The 24,458-nt window shown below is 40.7% G+C and overlaps 2 protein-coding genes across 3 annotated transcripts; both read left to right on the forward strand.

Moving 5' to 3' along the window:
• Positions 1–5,510: 5,510 nt before the first annotated feature.
• On the forward strand, positions 5,511–14,253 carry lrrc3ca (leucine rich repeat containing 3Ca). The gene is made up of 2 exons (XM_005939570.3): positions 5,511–6,253; positions 10,157–14,253. Exon 2 carries the CDS (start codon positions 10,242–10,244, stop codon positions 11,034–11,036), a length of 795 nt encoding a protein of 264 aa, XP_005939632.1. The 5' UTR covers positions 5,511–6,253; positions 10,157–10,241; the 3' UTR covers positions 11,037–14,253.
• An 8,234-nt stretch (positions 14,254–22,487) lies between these two features.
• Positions 22,488–24,184, forward strand: LOC102291899. Of its 2 annotated transcripts, none has more exons than XM_005939568.2 (5): positions 22,488–22,541; positions 23,078–23,250; positions 23,548–23,655; positions 23,748–23,894; positions 23,992–24,184. In XM_005939568.2, exons 1-5 carry the CDS (start codon positions 22,526–22,528, stop codon positions 24,181–24,183), a joined length of 636 nt encoding a protein of 211 aa, XP_005939630.1. In that variant the 5' UTR covers positions 22,488–22,525; the 3' UTR covers position 24,184. The 2 variants fall into 2 exon arrangements, with proteins under 2 accessions (XP_005939630.1, XP_005939631.1); XM_005939569.2 differs by lacking the exon at positions 22,488–22,541 and adding an exon at positions 22,548–22,697.
• The last annotated feature ends 274 nt before the right edge of the window (positions 24,185–24,458 follow it).

Consider the following 24,458-nt stretch of genomic DNA (forward strand, 5'->3'; position numbering starts at 1 on the left):
ATCTATCTATCTATCTATCTATCTATCTATCTATCTATCTATCTATCTATCTATCTATCTATCTATCTATCTATCTATCTATCTATCTATCTATCATAAAGAAAATTTTCTTTAATGATTAATAGAATACATAAACCTTTGATTTTATATATTTCTGTTGCATTTTTTACTTTTAATGAGGGCAAATGATTTTTTTAAACACTGTGTAAGTCTCACACAGACTTTCTCTTATCTAGCAGAAGTGGGCAGTTTGAAACAGGAATGCTAAGTACTTAGCATCCAAAAATAGTCACCCTGCAAAGTAGATGGACACTCTCAGTAGCTACCACCTGCCTTCCTGTTTATTTATTGATGGCTCTGTGTTTTCTGAAGCTTGACTGCTGGGGACGGTGGGAGAAAACGAAACTTGGAGTGTCACAGACGTGTTGATAGCTGTCTGAAGGAGATGCTTGATGTGGCTTGATGAACAGTGTCTTACAAGGAAAGGGCTCCTTTACGGATATTAGTGTGACAGGTAAAGAGCTGCTCCAACTGAGCACTTGACAAGCTTGTCAGAGCTTGTCCAGGAGAGCGTTTTGGGATTTGTGAAAGATGTGACAGCCAAGAGTGGACAAAAAAAGATAATTTTCTTTATTTTGGCTTTGCATCTATCATAGACCACAAAAGATGAGCCAAAGATATTGGAGTTAATAATGACCCTGCACTGGAATCATTTTGATTGGTAGTGACCAGAATGGACAGGTTAGAAATGAGTAAATCAGAGGGACGGCTCAGGTCGAACAGACTAGAGAGAAAATAAGAGCGGCAGAGCTGAGACAGTTTGAACATGTGCAGAGGAGGGACAGTCGATAAACTGGACAAAGGATGCCGAATATGGAGCTGCAAACCAGGAGGAAAAGAGGAAGACCCCAGAGAAGATTCATGGCCTCTCTGAGCCTGGTTCTCCCGGAGATTTCTTCCTGTTAAAGGGGATTTTTCCTTCCTACTGTTGCCAAGTGCTTGCTCATAGGGAGTCGTGATTGTTGGGGTTTTCTCTGTATTATTGAATGGTTACATTACAATGTGAAGTTGCTTGAGTTGACTTGTTGAGTTGTGTTGTTGTGATTCGGCACTATATAAAGAAAACTGAATCATGATGTGATTTGATACAATTAAAAGGTCTTGTTTATTTTATTAGAAAGGGGGTTCATCAAATATAGGGTATATGTATCAATTTTGTTGTCCACCATTGAACATAAAACTATCTGCTGCGTTATAACAACTATCTTAAAATTACTTATAGTATAATCATTTCTTATTTTCTGTAAAAAATTGAATTGCTACCCTAAGTATTTGTGGGTGAATATAATTACATCATAATTTCAGATTTTGGAAATTATGCCCTTAGCAGGCCCTTATATAAAGTGCTACCAAACACTCTCTATGACGAGTAAGTGTCACAGCAGTGTTTTCTGTTGGATTTTACTTATATTTGATTAAATTCCCCTCAAACTGTGTGTAATTATTTCCTGGCAAAGGCTTTTCCCTGTGAGTAGCAGGATAAGAGAGAACTCCAAAAAAATAATAATGATGACAATGAACTAAAATGAAAACAAAATTACAGCTTCAGGTCCACTGTGAATATTTTGGCTCAGTCAATTTCAAGGTGTGTGACAGATAAAACGACCGCCAGTGAATGGCTTAAGGTAGAAAACAAAATCTCAGTAGCTCAGGCTGTGCTGCATGTGAGGAAGAAGGAGGTGTTACTCAATATTTAAACCTTCAACACTTTTTGTTAGAGACAACAGTGTTTAGGAAGGAAAATAACATCTTAGAGCAAACGTCTAACATTCACAGCATTAATATACAGATTTTTTTCTCCTCTGGTTGCTTTCTGGGTCATGTTTTGACCGTCACATTTCCAGCTGTGTCCTTGGAGGTCCACAACATGACCTTTAAGGTGAACACCCCTCCCTGGCTGTCATTGTGAATACAGTGAGGGACTAAGAATTATTATTAGTTTTAAAGGGCAGCTCAGACCACCTCTATCCTGTGTTTGCAGGCAACTGCGAGCAACAATAGTAACTTAACATTTAAAATTTAACAATCGGTGATGCAGTGTTATTTAATCACACTTGTTAAAAATAATCTTACCATGAAGTGTTTTCCCAAACAGTACAGTTTATTATATTCAACAACCTTATTTCCTAAATGTTTCTGTCTGCAGATCTGTCATGTAAAGCTTTTTGTGTATGGTGAGAAGCTCAAGCCGGTAGTCTTTTTTTCTACATGTGCTTTTATTAAGCACTAAATCAAAATGATAAACATACAAAAATATTACTGATGCTAAAGAATTGTCACGCTGTACCCACTGGGAGTAAAAATAAAAATAAGATGTAAGCGCTAAATGCTGCAGTTCCTCGTATGTTCACGGCCTCGTACAAAAATTGGTTTACGGTAAGTCCATATTACTAAATTCCCTCTTCATGTCAACTTTGAAGGTTAGTTTTTATGTATAATGCTGTACAACCTGTTTGCACTGCTACGAGGCTTAGTAAATAAGATCTGAATAAATAAGGTTGTGGCCACTTTAACTGAAGGTGTTGTATGTAATTCAAATATCTGCTGCTGCAGGGGAAGACACTTCAAGGCAGGATTCACAAGCTTCAGCTCTTAAATGTGGGCGTTCCTGACATTTGCTCATGTGATCGTCATGGCAATAATAACCGATCCTTAAAAAGAGCTTCAATCAGCAGGTAGCCAAGTTAGCTGCCTGTTAGCAACAGGTTGATTATTTGCAACAATCAAATGCTACATTTTTACACTTAATGCTCTACAGTGAGTCTTTTATTATGTCTCCCTCCCCTCATCCCAACTGGTCGCAGCAGATGGCTCCTCCTCCCTTAGCCTGGTTCTGTTGGTAGTTTCTTCCTGTTAAAAGGGAGTTTTTCCTTCCCGCTGTCGCGAAGTGCTTGCTCACAGGGGTTTGTTGTTCGCTGGGGCTTTCTCTCTATTATTGTTGGGTCGTTACCTTACAATACAAGTGCCTTTAGTGAAACTGAAATAAAACTGAAATGAGCTGTACAATGAAACCCTGTTGCTCTCTCAGCATATCTGCATAGCATGATTTTATTTCCACAGAAATTCCGGGTCTTTCTGTGTGGAGTTTGCATGTTCTTTCAGTGTTTGCGAGGGTTTTCCCCGTGTACTCCGGCTTCTTTACGCAGTTAGTGGGGTTACGTTAAGTAGTGATTCTAAATATCTGTACGTGTGAATGTAAGCGTGCATGGTTGTCTGTCTCTCTGTGTTAGCCCTGCATCATATTGGCTACTGCCACCTCTTGCCCTACGGTAGGCAGGGATAGGCTCCAGACTAGAGACTGGATGCATGAATTTCATTGGCAAATGGCTGCGCTGACATGACACGAATGCTGACACCTGTGCTGCAACTCCAGAGGTTGAATTTTCCCTTAACTTTCAGCATGAGCGAAGTGAAGAGGCATATCAAAAATTCAGTTCAGCAACACTTGATGTCACCCCATTCAAAGAAAATGAAAAGCGAGGGTGCTTCACCCGGAAACACATCTGTGCAAATTCTGCTTTAGTTGCTCAGAATGTTGTTTTAAATCTTTTTTTTTTTAAAACGTAAACCAACATTGACAGTAATTTCCAGTAATTCTCTGTCACTTGGTTAATGTCACAGTGGTAATCCATCTTTTGTATACAGTCTATGGGATCAACATGTCAGCAACTGTGATCAACTGACTAACTCTAAAAACTTGATCATGTACAGTTTATGAAAAAAGGTTTTCTATCCTTGATACATCTTTTGACCACGTAGCTCCACTTTTGGGTTTCCTACCCACAAATCTGAAAGTGAGAGCCACGGCCCTGGAGCATATCAAAAACAAGATTTATGTACAGAAACAACATCACCGTTTTCCAGCATACCGCTAGAGCATAAAGCCATTCATAACCTGCTTTTAGTGAGATTTAAGACTCCAAGGTTTGCACTTAGAAGCTTTTGAAATGGCTCTGGCAGCCGCAGCTCTGTGAGTGGCGAAGGCTCAAATGAATATCTGCAATACTTTCATATCGGCACCCTATTGTTTAATGTCAATAATATCAGACTTCAAAGACAAGACTCCTCGCAGAGAAGATGAGGTGAGGTGACCTAAGCAGGCGAGAAATCCTTTTAATACACTGTTCTCACAGCTTTTGATTAAAAGGCTCAAGACAGGCGATGAAATAAATAAATAAAGAAGGTTAGTGTTGTATTCACAAAGACAAGGCAGGGCTTTGATCTTGAGGAGGAGTAACCTGGGAGCAGGAGACAGCGTGTGCGTGTTCCTGTGCACTTAACTATATATGTATGCATGTGTAAGACTTTGTGTGAGCAGACCAAATGAGAATGAAAGAGCGGGATCTCATTAATATGAGTCCCTTTGTTCCACTAGAAGTCAGAGTACATAGAAAAAAATTACATTCCCACCCTTTTGAGGTGACATTGTAAAAAGTTTGGTGCTAGCATTTTCTCAGCCAAATCCCCACTCAGCAATTTGACTTCATGGATTAATGTTAGCTTGTAGGTATGCCACCTGCACAGGTACTGGGGTAATACAGAGGACGCTTGAAGCTGATCAGGAATGCAGACATAAAACCCCCCAGTTACATAGAAAAAAAAGGGAAACTTTGATCCACTTGGAAGTGTACTCTGTCAGGACTAATGCATGGTTTTTAATGCACCATCTAGCTGCCAACCACCGTGGAGCATTTAAAATAATCTGATTAAGCTGAGAAAGACTGACTGCCAGTGCACTTTCCTCTGTCGATGAGGAAAGTAATCCTATTTTCTGCTGTTTCTCTGTCATATGCTTTTCCACCTATCTGATCCTTGTCTAATTGACAAGAGCAGTCTCATAACCTGAGGGCTGCAGAAGGAGCAGCAGCACGGAACGCCATGTTTCATGTATCTCTCATGAGGACTGAGACCCACAGATGTGTTATGATGCTTTTATCCAGCCTGGATCTCATAACACAAACAATTACTAGTCCCTAAAATAATCTTACAGTAATATGTCTGGACAGACAAAGAAATTATACGTTCTAAATTGAAACAGGCACTGGGATGGGAATTGGAAAAGGATGTGTTGGAAAACAGTGATTTTTATTTTATTTTATTCTTTATCTCTCACTGCTCCAGGATTATACAAAAAGCAGTTCATAGATGCATAAAATACTGTATTTCAACTCAAATAATCAAAAATTCTTTATGTTTATGCTTGACTCTCTTCCTTAGCACACATTCATCACTATCAATGAAAGAAAAAAAAGAAGTGAATCATATGCCTTCTGTTATTCCAGAGCACCAGGGAGGGAGTTTGGGTGAAGTATCCCATTTTATTGATTTTAATTCCATTAATACCTTATGACTGGCTGCTTGGCAGGCTCTCCCAGGCTAGTGGCCATGCACGTCTGTTTTTATAGTGGATTTGATTGGACATCCTTATCGGGTGGCAGCAGGCAGGAAAGGGGACTGGAGACCGGCAAAGATCCACAGCGCTGGCAGCCAGGCTGCATGTTTGAAACAACAAGCTTCAGATCAAACATGATCAGTGTAGGCTGCCAGCACAACCGAGCCATGTTTGTGCACTGCATTGTGCATGAGCTCATTTCTGCGTTTGTGTGTGATGGTGTGGGAGGGACACTCTTTTACTTTCCTGGCACCTGATGCATGCACACTGAACTCACGTCAATCCCAGCAATTAGTAGATTCAAACGAATGAACGGATTAAGTCATGCTATCACATGGACTTTTCCTCTGTATATATGTCCAGCACTCAGCTCTAAGCAGTGGCAGAAAATATCCGACCAGTGCGTAAATGCGCCGTGAGACTGTGCATTAATATCAATTTTGCCATGTATTTGGATCAAAGTCAGTGAGACACCGCCGTCACTGAAAGTCATGCCCTCGCTCTGTTTGCTTGCCAGTTCGCTGAGGCTTGGGCAATGTTGCCTAGTTTTCTCGTTGCGTGGAAACTAAAAGGCTGCTCTGAGTGAGAGCCCTGGAGTGAAGGGGCATTTCCACTGGCGCGTCGTAGTTTCCAGAGCGGGTTTCGCCGCAAGTTTGACGAGCTGCAGGAGGACTTACTGGAGGCGAACCAAAATATCGAACAAGCCGCTTGTTGGAAAGCGCACTGATCTGGTGGAAGATATTATTTTTGGACACTTGCCTAGAAACGCGCCATGGAAGGAAGAGGGAAAGCGGCAAAGACGTGAGTGTTTGTGTTTGTGATACTGGCCACGATGCATGTGTTTTTTGTTCTTTGTGATAATTTATGCAGCTAATCCCCCCCCCCAAAACCAAAACAAAACAAAAAAAAAATCGCCGTTTAAACAAAGATTTTAAAAACGTAGCTGCTGTTGGGAAAAGGCGCTTAATGATGCTGACTATAAGCAGGATGAAAGACAAACTTAGCAAAGGTATCGGTTCCACGAGGTATCACCTTTATCTGCTTTCAGTTCATTTTAACCAGATGCTTGTACGTGAGGAAAACTGGTATTTCTGCAGGACCCGGTAGCCGGTTTAAGCCACTCATTTTAGCTCTTGTGATGTCAGCTGGTGTTGTCATTATCATAAATTAAAGTTTAAAACTAATGGCATCACTAGGCTGTAAAACTTTACGTTGAGGATTTGAAGATTCAAGTCAATCTTGAGGATACACTGATGAGTCAGTGACACAGTTTTTTAATCTCCAGCACGGAGTGAAAGCCATTGCATCAGAAGAGCTGGCTGCTCGGCAGTATTACTGTTTACTGTACTGCTCTCTAAGTCAAGTCAAAAAGATTTTTATTTGGAAATGGAAATCTACCGAGTGCAGTGTTTTGCTGCACGGAGCCAGAAAAGTGTATCCAGAATAGGGCTTCATGAGCTGAAATCAGTGAAATAATATTTGGCCTGCATTAAAAGGACCAATCCAAGTTAAACAGGCTATATCGAGGATGTTCATTTGTCCTTTCCTTGTTGCTGTTTACCCAGGCCGCCACAAATAACTGTCAGCTCAGAGGAGAGTGGGGTGAATTGTGCCAGTTTTTAGTTAACGTGACTTTAAACCGAGGCCATGACACTAATGCTTTCAAATAAAATATGTACATATATTTTAGGATGTGGTGCATCCTTGGGCACAATCACTTTGAATCGGAAATATAGTATTTAAGAAATACAGCTTTCTGGAAAAAAAAGTGGCACAGCATGCCCCTGGTGTGGGGTAGGTGGTGCCTTTGGAAAGAATACCTTGTGGTAAATTGTGCAACTGATTATAAAAGATTCTTTGTGCATACTCAAAAGCCAGTTCAAGGCATTTCATGGGACTTAGACCATAAAACATTGCTTCTAGTGCCTTTATATATTCTGCCAGTTCTTTCTCCTATGCTCATCAAAGACTTGATTGGCAAGTCCAGTTCTTCTCTTCTCACTGTATTGTTTTAATGTCATCCTGCATATGTTCATCCTCCTTGCCACCTGACGAATGGACTCCCCCTTCTCCATGTCCTCTAAAGGAGTGGAAACCCTGCCTGTCCTCCTCATTATAACTCCTTGGCATGATAGTCTAGTATTAATTGTTGGTCTGAAATTAAGATTGTAGTATAGTTTTAGTGGTAAACTGTAGAAATAAAAGCTACAATTACAATAAAATAATATATTTAAAATATTCATAATTGGGGGTGAGTTGTGCCACTGACACAGCTTAACCCAGGTCCCTTGGCACAAATCACTCCAACCCTACTATTTTGGAAAAAATGCATCATCCAGCAGTTTTGAACTAACATCATGCTAGCTGTGTGGACACAGTGTAGCTTGTCAAAGCATTAAAACATTTGTGCAATGTTTTCAAACTTGTCTATAACTGCTCAGACAAATCAACCGAAAAACCTTGAGCCTAGAAATTTTACTTTGAAAACCGAAAAACTGTTGTTTTCTTAACTTAAATGTGCTTAATTCTCATGCAGTGTCGTTCCCTTCTTTGCAGGATAAGTGAAATGGCTGACTGTTCAAAAATGTGTGGTCACATGACCAATTTCTTCTATGGTTCCCTAGAAACAGGGGGTGGCACAACTTCCCCACTGGCACAAATCACCCCACTTTCCCCTATTTAAAATTCACGTGGTGTTCGCAGCTGCCGCAATAGGCTACTGTTGTGAGACTACACACAACAGACACTAACATATATTAGATCTTAATGACTCGGATGTCTCGGTGTGTGTGTCCACGTCATTGCTCCATATTAAAATGGTCCCAGAGTGTGCGCAGGCCTGACAGCAGTGAATTTAGGAAGTGAGAGATTGACCTGTGGCTGCAAAAGCAATGCATTTGCAGTGCCAGCTGCATCGTTATTTATCACATTACGTTAAGAAGACTAACTGTTCCTAGAATATTTGCATGCATGCAATCTTTTGCAAATGCATTACAGATTTTTCTTAATTTTTATTTTTTATTTTTGCAGACCTGTGCTCCACCCTGCTACTCATCCAGCTTATGCCATGTCTACTGTCTTAATCTTATTTACAAGTGTCCCTTGCCTTTTCCCTCTCCTGCCTATCCTTTCTCTTCCAGCTGTCTTTGTCAGCTGCCTCTTTGGCTTACTAACATCTGCCCTTTTCCTCGATCTCTCATTAGTGTCACGCAATGTTCTCTGTGCTGTCACTGCAATGTTACCCCTCTCCTTAAATCGTTGTGATATCATTCTTTCTCTCACAACCCTGTGCTTGTGTGTCCAATTTCCCCGTCTCACCCACATGCTTTCCCCATCTCTGTCACCAGCCCTTTTACTTCTGCTCCCCCATTATCTCTCAGCCAAATACCAGGCTGGCATGCTATGTGATGGGAAAAGTACTGCCTTTACAGAAGCATAACACTAGCCGTACAAGACCCTTAATTTCCTTGGGTTTTAAGCTTTTCTGTCGTGCTGTTTTACGTTCTCATACACCCTGCTGCCACAGAGTGCAGAGGGAAATCCTTTGAAAGTTGCTTTCCTGGCCTTGATGAAGACGGATAAATGGCATATCTGAAGGAGGCAAACCGCAGCAGTCAGTGCTTAATAGCACAAGCTTCGTCTGTGCTTTGCATCAGTCTCCCCAAATGGCTCATTACTGAGGTTGTCTGACACTCATTTGTTAACTAGTGTGCACTGAGGGTTTTAGCTGCATCTCATGTACACACCACCAGTGCCACTACTCACTACCCCCAACCCCCCCAGTCATGTGATACTTTGAGGTACTTAGAGATCGATTTCATTTTTAATCTTGGTAAGTGGATCTTGCTCAGTCCCTGACCATTTTGGAGAAATTAAGCAGCCTGGTGAATTCTTCTTTCTCTTCAAACAAGGCAGATCATCACATTGTCTGTTTAGTTGTTTTGGGGGCATTAGCATTTACCTCAGCATAAGGATTGGGTGGCCAGCGCTAACGTTACACTGACTTAAGGAGTTTTTCCTGAAGAGGATTAGTAACAGGATAGGAGTAAGCCCTTATCAGCTATTAATGAAGTGTGTTAAGGTGGGTTGACCTGCAATTTTCAAAGATTTGCCTACAAAATATAAAAGTTTTATCATTTACAGGACACATAGACAAGCTCTTATCTCTGTGTTACTTGCACTTCCCAGTAAAACTAGAACATGTTAAATAAAAAATCTGGAAATGTGACAAAAGATGTTAAAGAAAAAAAGTTGTAGATGGAGTTATGTTTTGTTTAGAACATTTTTTTCCCTCTTAGTGTCACACTACTATGTTAATGCCCGTCTATGTGTACTGAAATAGCCCTGCGCTGCAGGGATGTCAATTATAAAAGAGGCACAGTGACAGCAAAGTATTTTCTTAGCTTGTTTATTGTGCTGGGATGAAGGGAATCTTTGATCCTTTGAGTTTCTTGGAAACACCAGTTGATGCTAGTTGGCAACACGCTGAAATGAGCGTACAGTATTCCCGCTGCCTCCACAGTGCAATTAGATAAGCTCCTGTTGCTCCCTTAAATAACATCACCGCTTCTGAAGAACATTTACAATCATCAGTGTTTTACAAAAGAAAAGTTTTTCACTGTACAAGCTGCTCTTCATTTCTTGCTTTCAGAAGGTAAACTTCCCACAGCCTGTGTCACTTTCTGTTGTTTTTTTATGCAACAGGTTCAACAGTTACTGGGGAGGTTGACGTGGACTTCAGCCCTCAGCTGAGGTGGTCCTCCCTGGAGCATGCCCACCGTATCCCACAATGTCCCTTCTTGCAGACTGGCTGCTACGCCACTCGGTGGTCATGTGTTTGCTGCTGCATAGTTTGGTGCTAATGACCTTCTGCTTTCATCATGCTGCCACGAGTTGCTCCAAGAACTGCTACTGCACCGAGAGCGAGAGTGGCGGCAAGACTGTGCGCTGCAGCAACCTGCAGCTCACAGAGATCCCGCAGGACATCCCCAATGACACACGACGTGTCTACCTGGATTTTAACCTCCTCACCACAGTTCCAACAAATGCTTTTGCCGGTTTAACCCAACTGGTTGAATTAGACCTTTCACACAATGAACTAAGTGAGTTAGAACCAGGTGCGTTCAGAGGCCTCGGCTCCACGCTACAGTTCCTGGACCTTTCTTCCAACAAGTTAGGAAACTTGACCCCTGATGCCTTTGAGGGGCTGCGAGCTCGCGCCAACCTAACAAACAATCCGTGGCACTGTAATTGCAATTTGCAGATGGCCATGCCTCGTGTGGACCTGGAGCCTGCATCACTGACAGGCGTTGTGTGCCACACTTCAGAACCTGAGAAAATAGGAGTTGAAGGACTTGCCTTCCTGTTGGCACCGGACATAGACCTCTGTGTGGAGATGAAGAGGACTACAGATGTGGCCATGCTGGTTGTTATGTTTGGCTGGTTCACCATGGTCATCTCCTACCTTGTCTACTATGTCAGGGCTAATCAGGAGGACGCACGTCGACATCTGGAGTATCTCAAGTCACTGCCCAGCAGACAGGGCAAGTCAGAGGAATCTTCCACCATTAGTACTGTGGTGTAGGACTGATGATGGAGCTTTGCGTGGGAACTGAAATGGTATCCCACAACAAATAGGACTGAGGTACTGCCCAGCTGTTGTCACGGAGCCAAGTTGGGCAATAAAACATGTGCCTGCACAAGAAAACCAGGCAACCTAGCCCAGATGAATAATTCATGTTTCAGCAGCCCATTAGGAGTTTTCGTTGGGTGAGTTGATGGTTTAGTCTGCGCGCTAAAGAAGTAAAAGCTGTGGCATCTTTTTTCTTGAACTCCAAACATGGGGATACAAATAGAATTTATCCAGTGGTGCATGCACATTGATGTACCTCTCTCACAAACAGACAAGTGAGGAGGAAGCATCAAACAGCAATGTAAACTGTAGGACAAGGCAACACTACAGTATGGAACTCTGTACATCTGTTTCCCATTAAAGTCCTTACAGTATTCACCACTATAATATAAGTGAAGTGTTGTTTTGGGGGGTTTCTTATATTGAACTGAGCTGAAAATATATACAGCATTTGGAATAGTCACTCTTTTGCAGATGCATCACTTCTCATGTCTCCCTGCAGATGTATGCACGATGAAGCAATACTCAGTTATTCTGTGATGAGTTTGATAGCAGCTACAGTACCAGAGCACCATATCGATGAGAACAGTCGACGTCCACCTGGCTCTACATGTAGGGAGTACTTCACAGAAAACTCCTGCTACCTTATGCCTTAAACAACATGTGCATTCAACACGTGCGTGTGTGTGTAGGAATGTCCTCTGGCTATAACTGCATATAAAAAGACGTGCCTTTTTCTGGTTGTTAAAGATTTAAGAGGATAGATTTGAGAGATTTGGTGGTTTATCTACTTCTTAACAAGCAACCTTTGCAAAGTCATGACAATTATAGCCTACATGATATCACAAACACATTGAAGCTCTGGAAAATGTGCTAATCATATATCATTCTCAGGAAAAAAAAGATTTCAGGAGGTAAGAATTTGCAATTATTTGTTATTTCATATCCAAGCTTCTTTTTTCTTAGCTGGTCGGAAAAGCCCAAACATACATTGCTTTTATCCTTTTACACAGAGGAATCCTTTATGATACCTGGTTATCTAGTGTCTGCTTTTGTACTGTTTTTCATATTCTCTCAAGCCTTTAAAAGGCTCCCATGGTGCCTGTGGGAACCATATTGTCTGATGCGGTCACTGGCATGGGTTTTCAAAATAACATTTATGAGGCCATGACCTGCTGGGTCCATTTAAAGAGCTGGCGGGGAAGTGAATCTCCGATTTCACCAGAGGATGGAAAATAGGAGGATGCATTTGTATCTCCTTTGATGAAATCATGTTGGGGTTTTTTTTTTCTTTTTCCTGGTATAGAAAGGTAAGAATAGCCCAGTGCAGTGCTGAATAATGAAATTTGATGTCGAAGATGAGGGGAATGGTTTGTCAACAAGGGCTTCCCTGTGTCGGACACACAAATTGCCTCTAGAGCAGAGCAAGACCAATGAATGATTTATGGTGGCCATAAAAACACTTGAGCAGAAAGACTGGGACTGCACCCTTCATCTTCTATGACCCAGTTCTTGAGGAGAAATTGAGGGAGAATGCCACAGGGGATCATCTGCCCCCATCTCTACAGCCCAGCTTACTCTTGCTTGGGTAAAGCACTTTCCAAATGTCCTTCGGCTGCTCATTGATGGTCCACAGAAGTTGCAGTAAACTCTGAGCCAGTTCCATCTCATTCTCAAACTCACTTTCCCAAAGGCAACCCTGTGCCTGTAAGGAATAGTCTGACAATTTAGGAAATACTCTTTCTTGATGGGGGATTGAGATCAAAAACTGGGGTATACTCCAAAAAAACAGCTTAAATAAATAAGTTTCACTTTTATATATCGATTGATTTATTAATTACCTGTACAAAAGCTAAAGTACCAGATTATTTCTTGGCTAAGATCTAGGGTTAAATGAACATGTGCTACTAAATGTATTTTTAGACAGTCATGCTGGGGCTATGCTATGCTAAGCTATGCTAAGCTAACGTCAGGGGCGAGGGAAAAAAATCGCTTCATACCCAAGTTATGAAGCGGTTCTTTAAGAAAAGCTTAGAAAAGATTGAAAGTTTCTGGGGGGAAAAATTCAAATTTAAAGGTGGTTGTTGGTGTTACATGCTTGAGTAACTTTTTCTGTTAGCAATATCTGATGAAGAGGCTTCGTGCTCCTGAGTTTCAGGAATTTGTTACAGAAAACAATCATCTCTTTGGATTTAATCTTAAAGAAACCCAGGTACAGCCTCCCACGATGAGCAGGAGCTTCAGCTGCACTGAAAAATAGATGGTGTACCTCCCTGTGACATTTCCTGCCACAGTCACTCGCACACACACACACACACACACAAATAGTGATCTCTCCTACCCTCTTTCCTCCAATAACACACTCTCACGGTGGCTTTGAAACCAGCCACCGTAAAGGGAGCCTAACTGCAGGGGGAGATAAGCATTAAACTAGTAGCAGACATGTGTCTCAGTAGCTCTTCCAGCTAATATATGTGAGTGTGTACATTCGTTCGTATCAGAGGCGCGGGTGCATGGCGGGTTTTGAGGGTGCCGGTAATGCAACACCTGTTCCCCATGCACACATAAATGTTGCTGAGGTTAATTTAAATTTCAGGCCAGCTCAGCTTGCCCCGCCTGCTACCTTGGACACGTTACACTGGTGTGAGCATTACAACTGCTAGGTAATGGGACACAAACTAGGGGATAAGGTGACTCATCCAATCCCACAGAGCACAGCGCTGTTTGGGATTGGGTTGCAGGTGAAAATGTTTCCAGGTTCTGAGATCACATAGTCCCCGAGTGAGGACCTGAGTGGGCACCTGTCAATTTGCTTTTTTAGCCAAAAAGGTAAGTGACACCTTCAAGGCTTTATCTGAGGAGACCGTCAAGGACATCCTCTGGGTAAGTGTCAATATTCTTTGAGGCTGATCTGAAGAGACTTTCAGGAGACATTGTTTCAAGGTCCCAGCTTTATTTTGTGTTACACAGCTCCCCCTGCGGTGGAAAGTGTGTAAGTGTGAGGAAAATAAATGTCCATTGGTACACATTACAAATAGAATTTATTAGTCAAAGAAGATTGCATTTAAAAGACAATAACAAGGGCAAAAGTAGATAGCATACTCTAACTAAAAATTCATTTTATTTAGAGTATACTGGGAGCAAAATGACCTGCGGGACCCAAATTGGCTTGCACAAGTTCCCCCTGACCCATTTTCCTATACTGTCATTTTTTAACCTTATCAGTGACTGCTAGAGATCAGGTTATGATTTTTTTTAAGAAAATAATGTAGCTGAGCAGTGCAAAAAAGGGCAAAAAAGAAAATATCTTTAAAAAATTACAAAGTTATATCTACAAAATTTCAGGACCTGGAGAAACCACCATTAACTACAACTACTGGGTAGTACTGCATTAAAAACAGATGGTTCTGTGGTGGAAATCACTGCATGGGCTTGGCAGTGCTTCTGAGAAATACTGTGAGGTAACCAGGAAAAATACAACATCTGCCTTCTGATCAATTAGAATTTGAAATTCTTTTTAGAAATCGTGGAAACTCTTTGGGCTAAAGAGAAGAAATGTCTTTCAACCTGTCACAGATGTTGACAGATTAAAAGTCAACATCTGTGACGGCACTGGTGTCCATCAGTGGACGGTATAGGGGAACCATCCAACCGTCTCTGTTAAGGCAGAGATATACAGGTTGTGCCATCTGCAGGCTGTGTTGTTCAGGGAAAGTAAAAACTACATTTTGCATGCATGTACAGGCATCTATACAGATATACAGATTCTAGTCTTACTGAACACTCAGAGAAGAATGCTCAAAATATTTTTTTGCTGGATTAATATTCAAAATGAGAATACATTTGAAAATAAGAATGACAATTCTCAGTGGTAACCTGAACATGATTAAAAACAATTAACAACACTTTTTGTAATGATTTTAAAATCAGCCCAACTTTTATTTTCAAATGCAACAAAGTATAACGGCCAACATGCTGGGCACTGTTCTGCTGAACAACAAACAATTATATTGCCATCACTATTATAATCTTACAATGAAACAAAGTCTCAGATGTAATTATTCTGAAACTAAGTTTAGGCCTACCACAAGTTTGTTTTGTACTTATATTACTTATATAATCAAAATACAATATTTGTTGTTCTGTCACAAATGCAGTCTTTAATTTAAACAACACATTTGTTTTTCATTCTAACACATGAGCTGGAATGTTGTAATATTTTAAGGATGGCTTCTTTCCAGTCCAGGCATTACTGCCTGAATGACTATCATGGATCGAGGTGATCCAAATGTAAGTGCAGAAGAAAGTCTTTAACTTCCCTTAAGTACAGTGGCAGTGGATGTGGGTTGGAGATGCAATGAGCTTGAACCTTCAGGTGACCATCTTCACTGACCACACCATCTGTGACGGAGGACTCATCTCTCCTGGTGTCCTGCAAGCAAACGATCATATGTTTTAGAACACAAACTTAATTGCTTTCTTAAAACATTTTTTTCTGCATTTGGTATAAAACAGACTCCAATTTAGACAATCTCAGGCTCCCTCCCCACCGGAGAGGTGACATTCAATGTCCCACTTGTCAGTCTGGATAGCCTGACCACCACCCAACACACAATAATGTCATGAAAGCATCATTTTAAAAAGGGCTATGCAAACATGGCCAATAACTTTCATTCTAATGATGTGCAAAATGATTTGGGCACAAAACAAATTTTGCTGTTTTAAAACTTGCCGACTTCACTACATACAGTGTAGACCAGGGTTCAGCAACCCTAGGCACGAAGGGTTAACTGATGGCACGACCATAGCTGGACTGGCCATCGGGCATACCGGGCATTTGCTCGGTGGCCCGATGATTTTTTTTTTTTTTTGTAACGGTATAAACAATGAAAGGTGGTGGATTGGCCAGATGCTGGCCGGTGTGTAAAAATAACTCAGTTGTTTGGTGGTGGCTATGGCGAGCTTCCACAGATTCAGTAAAATTAACAAGTGGTGGAGGCCAGCAGGTGGATGAGGGAAAGGGGAGGCAGGAGGAGGAGACCCAAGGCGGCGCTGGTCCGAGTGTCAGGTGAACTGAACTTCAGGTAAGAAGTTATGACCTGCAGTCTATCTGGGTCAGATATAAACCAAGTTTAGGTGGAGTTTATTTTCGTTGTGCTGACTTTTTACAGTCAGTTACAATAACTCGTACTGCGTACTAGCTAGCATGACGGAGTTTCTATACAGCTGGGTGGTGCTATGATGTTACTGATAGTGAACTTTATTTTATTCATAAGGTTAGTTAGTAGAGTTGCCAACACTCCCGTAAAAAGACGGAATCCTCCCGCATTCAGAGAAATTATTACGCGTTTCGTGTTGAGCTGAGAAGGGACGCAGTTTGTCTAGGATGGAAAAAGACACAAAGGTGGATTTATTCTTGTCTTTACGCTGCACAGCTGCTCTTCTTCTCTCATCTCTCCCCCTCCCTCTCCTGTTGCTACTTCAATCATGAAACTGATCAATGATCAGCTGATCGGCTTTTCTCTCTTGTTTGTTTATCGCCCACTTTGCGCCAGAAAGAGGAAACCAGCGGATGTCGCGCTAAACAACAGCAGCACGTTTAAGCTTGATCAGCTGTTGTTAGAATTTATTTAATATTAATTTCTAGTATCAGCTGATGTTTGCTGGAGCCACAGCTGTAAAGCTGCTGGTCATGATGTCGGTTTGATATGTGGTGAGAGGGAAACATGAAGATGAAACCAGGAGATGTCCTTACTGAATCATCAGAGCTGAACAGGTGATGGAGAAACAGGTTTACCTTTTAGGTACATGAATGAGTTGAAGGGAAGTTATGAACTGTTTCTGAGAGACAAATAACACCAGGATCCTTTTCTAAGTAGCTGACAGCTGGTAACTGTGCAGGGGCGGGTCTAGCAAAGTTGTTGCCAGGGGGGCAGTGTAGGGCATTAACAGGGAGAGGGGGGCACAAAGAAATACTTTCTTTTCTCATTTAAAAGTCTGGCTGTTATTAAATAATTATCTGAAGCTTACAACCAAAGTTTTTATCTGACGTAAAATGTATAGAAATCATACATATACCAACAAGACTGTACATCACTGTCACAACAGCGTTTGTTTTCATTCAAAGGCTTTATGGCTTTAATACCTGGTGGGCCGGTCTCTAGTCAAAATGCCCGGGCTTTTTTTTGTCCCAGTCCAGCCCTGGGCACGACACGCAGTGAATTAATCTGAGAAGGTGCATCAAAAAATAAATGGCTGCGCCAGCGGTGCACATCGCAAATTAGCTCGCATAGACACATTAGTTGTGCCTCTTCTTAATGACGGTATCTTAGCTAACAACCCCAACTACCAGATTCAACTTGTAATTGGCTAAAAATAACTTGCCTACTGGTGAGAGGGACGTTGTTAGCTTTCCACATTCCGACACTTCAAAAGCTTCAGGAGCTTTCTGCTCAGCACAGCATCAGCACCACGGAAATACACGGATACATCCGATAGACTCGAGACACAATGCATTTTTGGGACTTTCAGGTGTATGGACCAATGTTTTATTTTCTGAACAAACCAGAAATCTTTAATGAGCAGCTAGATTTGTCTCGCATTAACTGGCTGAGTTAATGCCAGTTAATGCGACATCGAAGCAGTTGGAATCCATAGAGGTGTGTGTTCATGGAGCTTGCATTTTCACCTGCTGGACATCACTACCTGACAAGTTTAACTGTCTTCAGAACATTGCAGAGGCCTTATTGACAGTATTTGGCTCTACATTCTGTGTGAGCAGATTTTCTCTCACATGAAGAGTGTCCTCAGGTAGCCGTCTGAATGCTGGACACTCGGAGACCTGTGTCTCTGAGTGGGAGACCAGAGATCACATTAACATGTGTATCTCTGTATTAACAAACATGCCATATTGGCTCAGTTTATTTTTCTTATCATTGTTGTGAGGAGACCATAAATAGCATTTGTATTTTCTGTTGTACAGTTCATTTGCTGTTATGGAGTTCTTGTTATGGATAAAAAGTGTCTTTTTTTGTTTCAAAATAGCTGATAACTATTCGCTGATAGCTGCCAACATCTGCAAACAAATATAATTCTATAAAGTGGTTCTATATAGTGTGTAACTGTTCATATAGAGCGTTATTAAATTTATTGCTAATGCAATCGTATGGCACACTGACTTCTGAGGAAATTTTAAATGGCACTCGCCATCTGAAAGGTTGCCTACCCCTGCTGTATAGCGTTTTTCCACTCTGAGCACTCAAAGTGGTTTTTACAGCTTGCCTTATTCACCAATTCACACACGCCTTTTCTATGTAAGTGCTTTCTATCTAACATTCACACACATTCATACTCTGATGGATGCATCGGAGAGCAAGCAGTGGTTAGTTTCTTGACCAGGGATATTTAGCCTGCAGACTAGAACAGCCAGGGATCAAACCAGCAACCTTCTGATTCGCAGATGACCCCCTCTCCCACTACCAGAGCCTTGGATTATGTTCTTTATTTCAACTTTAGCCTATATAAACTAGCTCATTAAAACGTTTTGTAGATTGGGCCAACCACAACCAAATGGAAAAAAGTAGGTTTATCTGTGTTGATGACACAAACTTGGGCCTAGTGATGAAGTTCATACAGGTTTTGGTTACAATCGTCGAATATAAATTGTTGTTTATCATCCCGTTGGTTATCAGCTCGAACTGATTTAAAGAGGTGAAATCGGGTCCTTCAGGGAGAGTTGGGCTCTCTGAATGCTCTTGTTTGACATGTAAATGCAAATTAGATGTAACACATTTATTTCTCTTTTTTGCCCAACAAAACATAATGAAAAGCTAATGGTTCATTTGCAGGATAGAGATTAACAAATGACTTGTGGTCTATGCAATAACAGGAAGTCATAGACCAAATCCTCATAGTTCGTGTGTACAGACAGCTACACATTTTGTCATGACAAAGTCAGAATTACTCATGTTGGGGAAGTGTTTTAGTGTCAGTCACGTCACAGACATGGTGATGATGATTTTATCGTCATCACCATGTCTGTGATTTTTTTCCTCTTCAGACATCTTTTTTCTGAGGAACCTACCTCGTTAGTTTCAACGCATATCTACCCAGACGGGCTGAGATTCCATAAACCATCTTTCTCAATCCACATGAAATGAAAATCTTTAAAACTGGCTTTTGTAAGCAGTTACCGGTATCAACTGATTAAACACAACCGTCTTTATAGAAAATCAGTGCACAGGCCTTAGCTTTAGTGGAAAAACAAATACAGAAACAGATGAGGATTTTCAGCACAGTGGCGAATGATTCTGTTTTAGGGATCATTACATTCAGAAGAGCTTTCCGAACCCAGGAATAAGACTAAAATATTAAGAAAACCCCTTTCCTTTAATTCCTTTAACTATTTGTACATTTTATGGTAATCGTGCCCTTTAATCATTTTCTGGAGGGGTTTCAAGGCATTTAAGGTAGAACTATCTGTTTCATGTCTTCACATGCCAATTAAAATTCCATCTTAACCGCCACAGTATGCCCAGATTCATCCGTGGATCCAGCGTTTACATTAAGAGCTGAGCATTTGTCAACATAATTCAAAGTTCACCATACCACAAGGCTTTCAGGCACAACTGACATATTATACAAAGTGTAATCAACTCATGCATCAGGTATCTATCCTCTTCCACTACGCAGGGCACGACTGTTCAACCCTTCTCTGCTTAGCCCAGTGCAGGGCCAGCACATTGTTCCTCTGTTACAACCAAATCATGTTTCCAACAAGGTCGCTGCTGGGCCGTAGAGAGAGATTACAGCAATGAATGAATGCCTCCTTTCACGGAGAGGAATGATTGGAGATCAGAGCAGTGTAGATTTCAGGGATCAGATTTGACAGCTTTATTTCACAACCCATCAAGCATGGCCACATATCAGAGCTACACTGACTGATCAAGTGCCTCATGTTAGAGCGGGAAGAGAACCGATCCTATCGACGGCTACAGAGGAGACACAGGACTGACCTGCGAGGTGATTACACTCTGATTATGATGTTTGGACATGTTTCCAAGTCACACCTGATAACCAAGGCAATGAAACTGACCAATAATTTTATGTTTTATTGTCTGATTGTGCAAACAACAGTCTGCAGTAAGGATACAGGAAGTATGACTTTAAACATGACTTAACATAAAATCTTGTGATAGAGCTGAAATGTGCATGAGGGAACTGTATCTCACACATGCCTTGCTACATCAAATCTTAATGATTCATGAGTTGTAATAATGTTCCCGCCTTTTTTGTGGTCGGGTCTGCAGAACATGTAATAGACTAAAACCCAAGCCAGTAATGACTTGAAATGAATTCCTAATGCTGTAATCATGATTAATTCAGAAGAATTTCATCATTATGCCATGATGACTTCAGAGGAAGTGGTGACCAGATCCACCTTAACACTCTTAAATAAAGGATAAACAACATGTATTTACGGAACAGGTTGGCAATAAAACAAACAAACAAACAAACAAAAAACCCTAAAATAATACATGATACAATTAACACTCACATAAAAGCCTTCTACCACCTGAGGAACATTTCCAGACACCCATCAGACTATGCAGATGAAACCCTCAGTCCTTTCTTCATCACTTCCTGGCTCGACTCCTGCACTGGTGTGCTGTTAGGTCTGCTTAATAAAGCCCCAGAGAGACTGTAGTGTGTTCAGAACTCAGCTGACAGACTTCTTACCCTCTCTCAGTCCTGGTAACTTCTGCAACCCACCCATATACACCTCCACTGGCTCCCAGTCAACTCCAGTGTCTCCTATAAAATCCTTCTCTTCACCTGCAACTCCCAGATGCTACATGACCCCCAGCACTTACTGGACCTTCTCCTCCACACCCCATCATGTAAATATCACTACTTAGGGACATGTACAGTTGAAATAGCTTGTAAAATAAATAAATAAATAATAAAGAAGAAGAAGAAAAAACGATGAGATATATATGATTATTATAATTAGATAGATCACACACTGGAATTAAGTGCATTAAATTCCATAACTGTAGCCTTTAATGTGGAGAACGTATTGAATCGTGATATTTTTTTTAATATATTACCGATGCATGGCAAGTGTTCAATACATATACTAAGACGAGCCCACCAGGGGGGACTGTTGTATCTGTTGTAAGCCTTTTCGCTTCTTCTCTGCAGACGAGGCAAAATCCGGTGATGTCACTAACCCCAAATCAGTGGGCAGCTGTGTGAATGACAAGAGGAAAAACTTTGATCATCCTAATACCGCAACAGCAACCACAGTAAATAAATAAATAAATAAAAATCTAAAAACAACGTTTACAGTGTGTGGGTGCAGCTACGTGTGACTTCATCTCTTGACAGATTACGCAGCTACTTTTCGGCTGCTCCCTTATTGACAGGGGAGCTGTTTGATCCTGGGATGAGATGTCACATGTTTCAGTCTATTAATAGATTTTTTTTTTAAAAAGGTACGTCATCAGATGACTCAATGGACTAACCGGCAAAATGACGACTGACAACATTAGAAAACTAAAGAACACTTTCAGCCCAAAAATCCAGTGTTTCAAAAGGCAATAATTCACTGACTTCTTTTTCATTTCCGTTTCCTTCTTTCTGTCCTTTACATTTTACTATATGACAGTTTTGCACAATCTGTAGGACGACAGTAATTAAGGAAATTTCACTTCCTAAAACGTAATTCTAGAATTGTATAACTTAACTGTCAAATTTCTTTCTTCTTTCTTTCTTTTAAAATTTTTTTTTGTTACAATAAATAAATAAATGAATAAATAAAAATCAGGTCCATCCATTTAACAAATTTCATTACGACTTTTTGAATTTACTTTTTAATTATTACTGTTAGTATTATTATTATTATTATAGATTTATTTGATATTGTGTCCGTTTTTCAATTTAGTTATTTTATATTTGAATGTGACTCAAACATTTTTTATATTTTTTAAAACAAGTGTTTTATTTATTTATTTATTTTTTATTTTGTTCCTAAATTTATTATTATTATTATTATTGTTAATAATATTAATAATAGTAATAATAATACTTATTATTATTATTATTATAATAATACTTATTATTATTATTGTTGTTGTTATTATTGTTATTATTGTTATTGCTAAAATGCTAAAAATGCTTAAAAAAAACAAAAAAACTTTTTTTTTAGTGTGAACTTGATTAAATTACTACTCACTTATTGGGACCAACAATTTGTATTTAATTTTTAAAATTTTTTTTTTTAAAAGTGCAAACGTTTACACTTTTAATGGAAACACCATCGGATGAGTAATTGGGGGAATTTCCTCCACACGGTCCAGCTTTACATATATAAGCGTACCATAAATCATTGATGGTGTTCACTAGAGGTCAATACTTTAAGGCATTCCCTAGCAGAGGCCATGCACATTCTGACTGGTGAGTAGTGAGGCAATCCTTACAGAATACTGATTTCTCCTCTCTGCTGATCGTCCCCAGAGAGCGAAAACACTCTGTAGAGTCTGTAGAGGAAGCTACAAGAAAAATTCAAAGGATCAGCCTTTGGACAAGCAGACATCTCTGACTGATAGAAAGGCAGGTTTGTTTTAGAAGCACCAGATGTTTTGATTCATTAATAGGGCTTTTATTCTGTGTTAACATCTGGTGCTTTTTAAAACATCTGCTCGGGCTTTCTTTTCCACCATGCTGATCTACTGCAGTTACTTTTGGCTCAAGCTTCACATTACACGGGCTGTTCTCAACTGCTGCACATATTTAGCCCCAAGGGGGGACATGCCCAAATCTGCAGCAGAGAGGACCGGTTGAGAGGAGGCTTTGTTCTGCCTTTTGTTCTCTGCCTCCACACAGCGTACTGGATGAATATCGGGGTTGTTTCTATGTTACGCCGCTGATGCCTTGAGCTTTTTGTTTGTTTGTTTTTTAATTTTTGTTTTGTTTGCTTCTCTTTTTTGCAGTTTTCGCTATTTCTTGCTACATGGCCACGTTCGCCCTCAGCGCACCTCTGCCGGAAAGAAGCGCACTTGTTGAAGGTCCGGAATTTCAAAAGATTGTACAGAACTGCAAGCAGTTGACAGAGAAGATCCTTCTCTCGATCCCCGAAACACACAAATCCTGCATTAAGACGGAGGTGAGACACACTAATGCAGTTTTGCCTGATTTCTTTAAAGCTTCTGCGTCATGACTTGTGTTTGATAATGTGCTGTCAGCGTAAGGAGCCTGTCAGTCAGCGGCGTTTGTATCTGAAATGCGTTTATGTAGCTGTAATGACTGATATGAACAGTCTCTGGAAAAGAAACGGCACATGTCTGTCAATGTTTTTTTGTTTTTAGATGACAGGCAACTGAGTTATCAACATCTGGCATGTTTTTTGTTTTCCTCGCTGCTATACATCCTTAACCATTTGATGTTATTTCTTTTATCGTAGACTCTGCAGCTGAACTCCACAGATAATGCGCAGTTTGAGATCATGAGGTCCAGGCTTGGCATCCCCTCTGCTCCTCATATCAAAGCCCTGTCAGAAAACGTCACTTTGGTAAGCATTCTTTGAGAGTGAACTGTCATCATGCTTTGAGAGTCTAAAAGCAGGCACGATGACCAGTTTGTTTTTTCTCTCTCTTCCATAAGGAGGACGGTTTGAGACAGCTCTATGAGGGTCTGCAGACGTACCGGGCCTTGCTGAGCTCCCTCAAAAACTACCCCAAGCTGGCAAACAAAGATAAAGTCACCGAGCTAATGGCTGATGTACGAGACCTCGCCATTCAGATCAAAGAGGTAGAATTTTTCTAAATTGCAGCCAGTCTGGCAAATTGTTTTTGCATGTTGCATCTTCTTAATGCTTAAAATCATTTTCTTTGTTTTGCTTTTTTAGATGTTAAAAATTGTCCATCCGCAAGGTTCACCCCACCCCACCAAACCCTCCGCGCCCTTAAATCTACCAGCAGATTATGAATTTCAGGTGGCAGCACACCTGACTCTGGTGGACCTCCAGTCTTACATTCAGGACCTGGTCCGCTTCCTCAGGACTCTGGACCGCAGCACAGAGGTGGAGACAGAGTCCTAACCAAAAAGTGTCACACTTTGCTTTTGGCTCATGTCCAAAATGTACGTTATGGTATTTATTGATCTGTGAAAGCATTATTTATTTTTGTATTTGCATTTCATATTTATATATTTATTAACAGAACTGGACTGGACTATTTATTTTCACAGGTTAAAACTAAGGAAATGTTAACACAATTGACTAATGCTCTGTAAAGCAGTACATTAAGGTATTTGACAGTTGATTTAAGGTGTTGGTGGCACGTTAATCGATACCAACAGCAGAACAAGAGTAAA

The sequence above is a fragment of the Haplochromis burtoni genome, unplaced genomic scaffold, assembly GCF_018398535.1.
Source record: "Haplochromis burtoni strain Fernald_Lab_line unplaced genomic scaffold, NCSU_Asbu1 Contig_268, whole genome shotgun sequence".
NCBI classification, from domain to species: domain Eukaryota; kingdom Metazoa; phylum Chordata; class Actinopteri; order Cichliformes; family Cichlidae; genus Haplochromis; species Haplochromis burtoni.

Bases quoted from the DNA above. Each gene is read 5' to 3' on its own strand.
- LOC102291899 (XM_005939568.2), top strand. The intron at 23,656-23,747 runs GTAAGCATTCTT...CTCTTCCATAAG, and splicing joins TGTCAGAAAACGTCACTTTG to GAGGACGGTTTGAGACAGCT. The intron at 23,895-23,991 runs GTAGAATTTTTC...TTGCTTTTTTAG, and splicing joins TCGCCATTCAGATCAAAGAG to ATGTTAAAAATTGTCCATCC.
- lrrc3ca (XM_005939570.3), top strand. From the start codon at position 10,242: ATGTCCCTTCTTGCAGACTGGCTGCTACGCCACTCGGTGGTCATGTGT.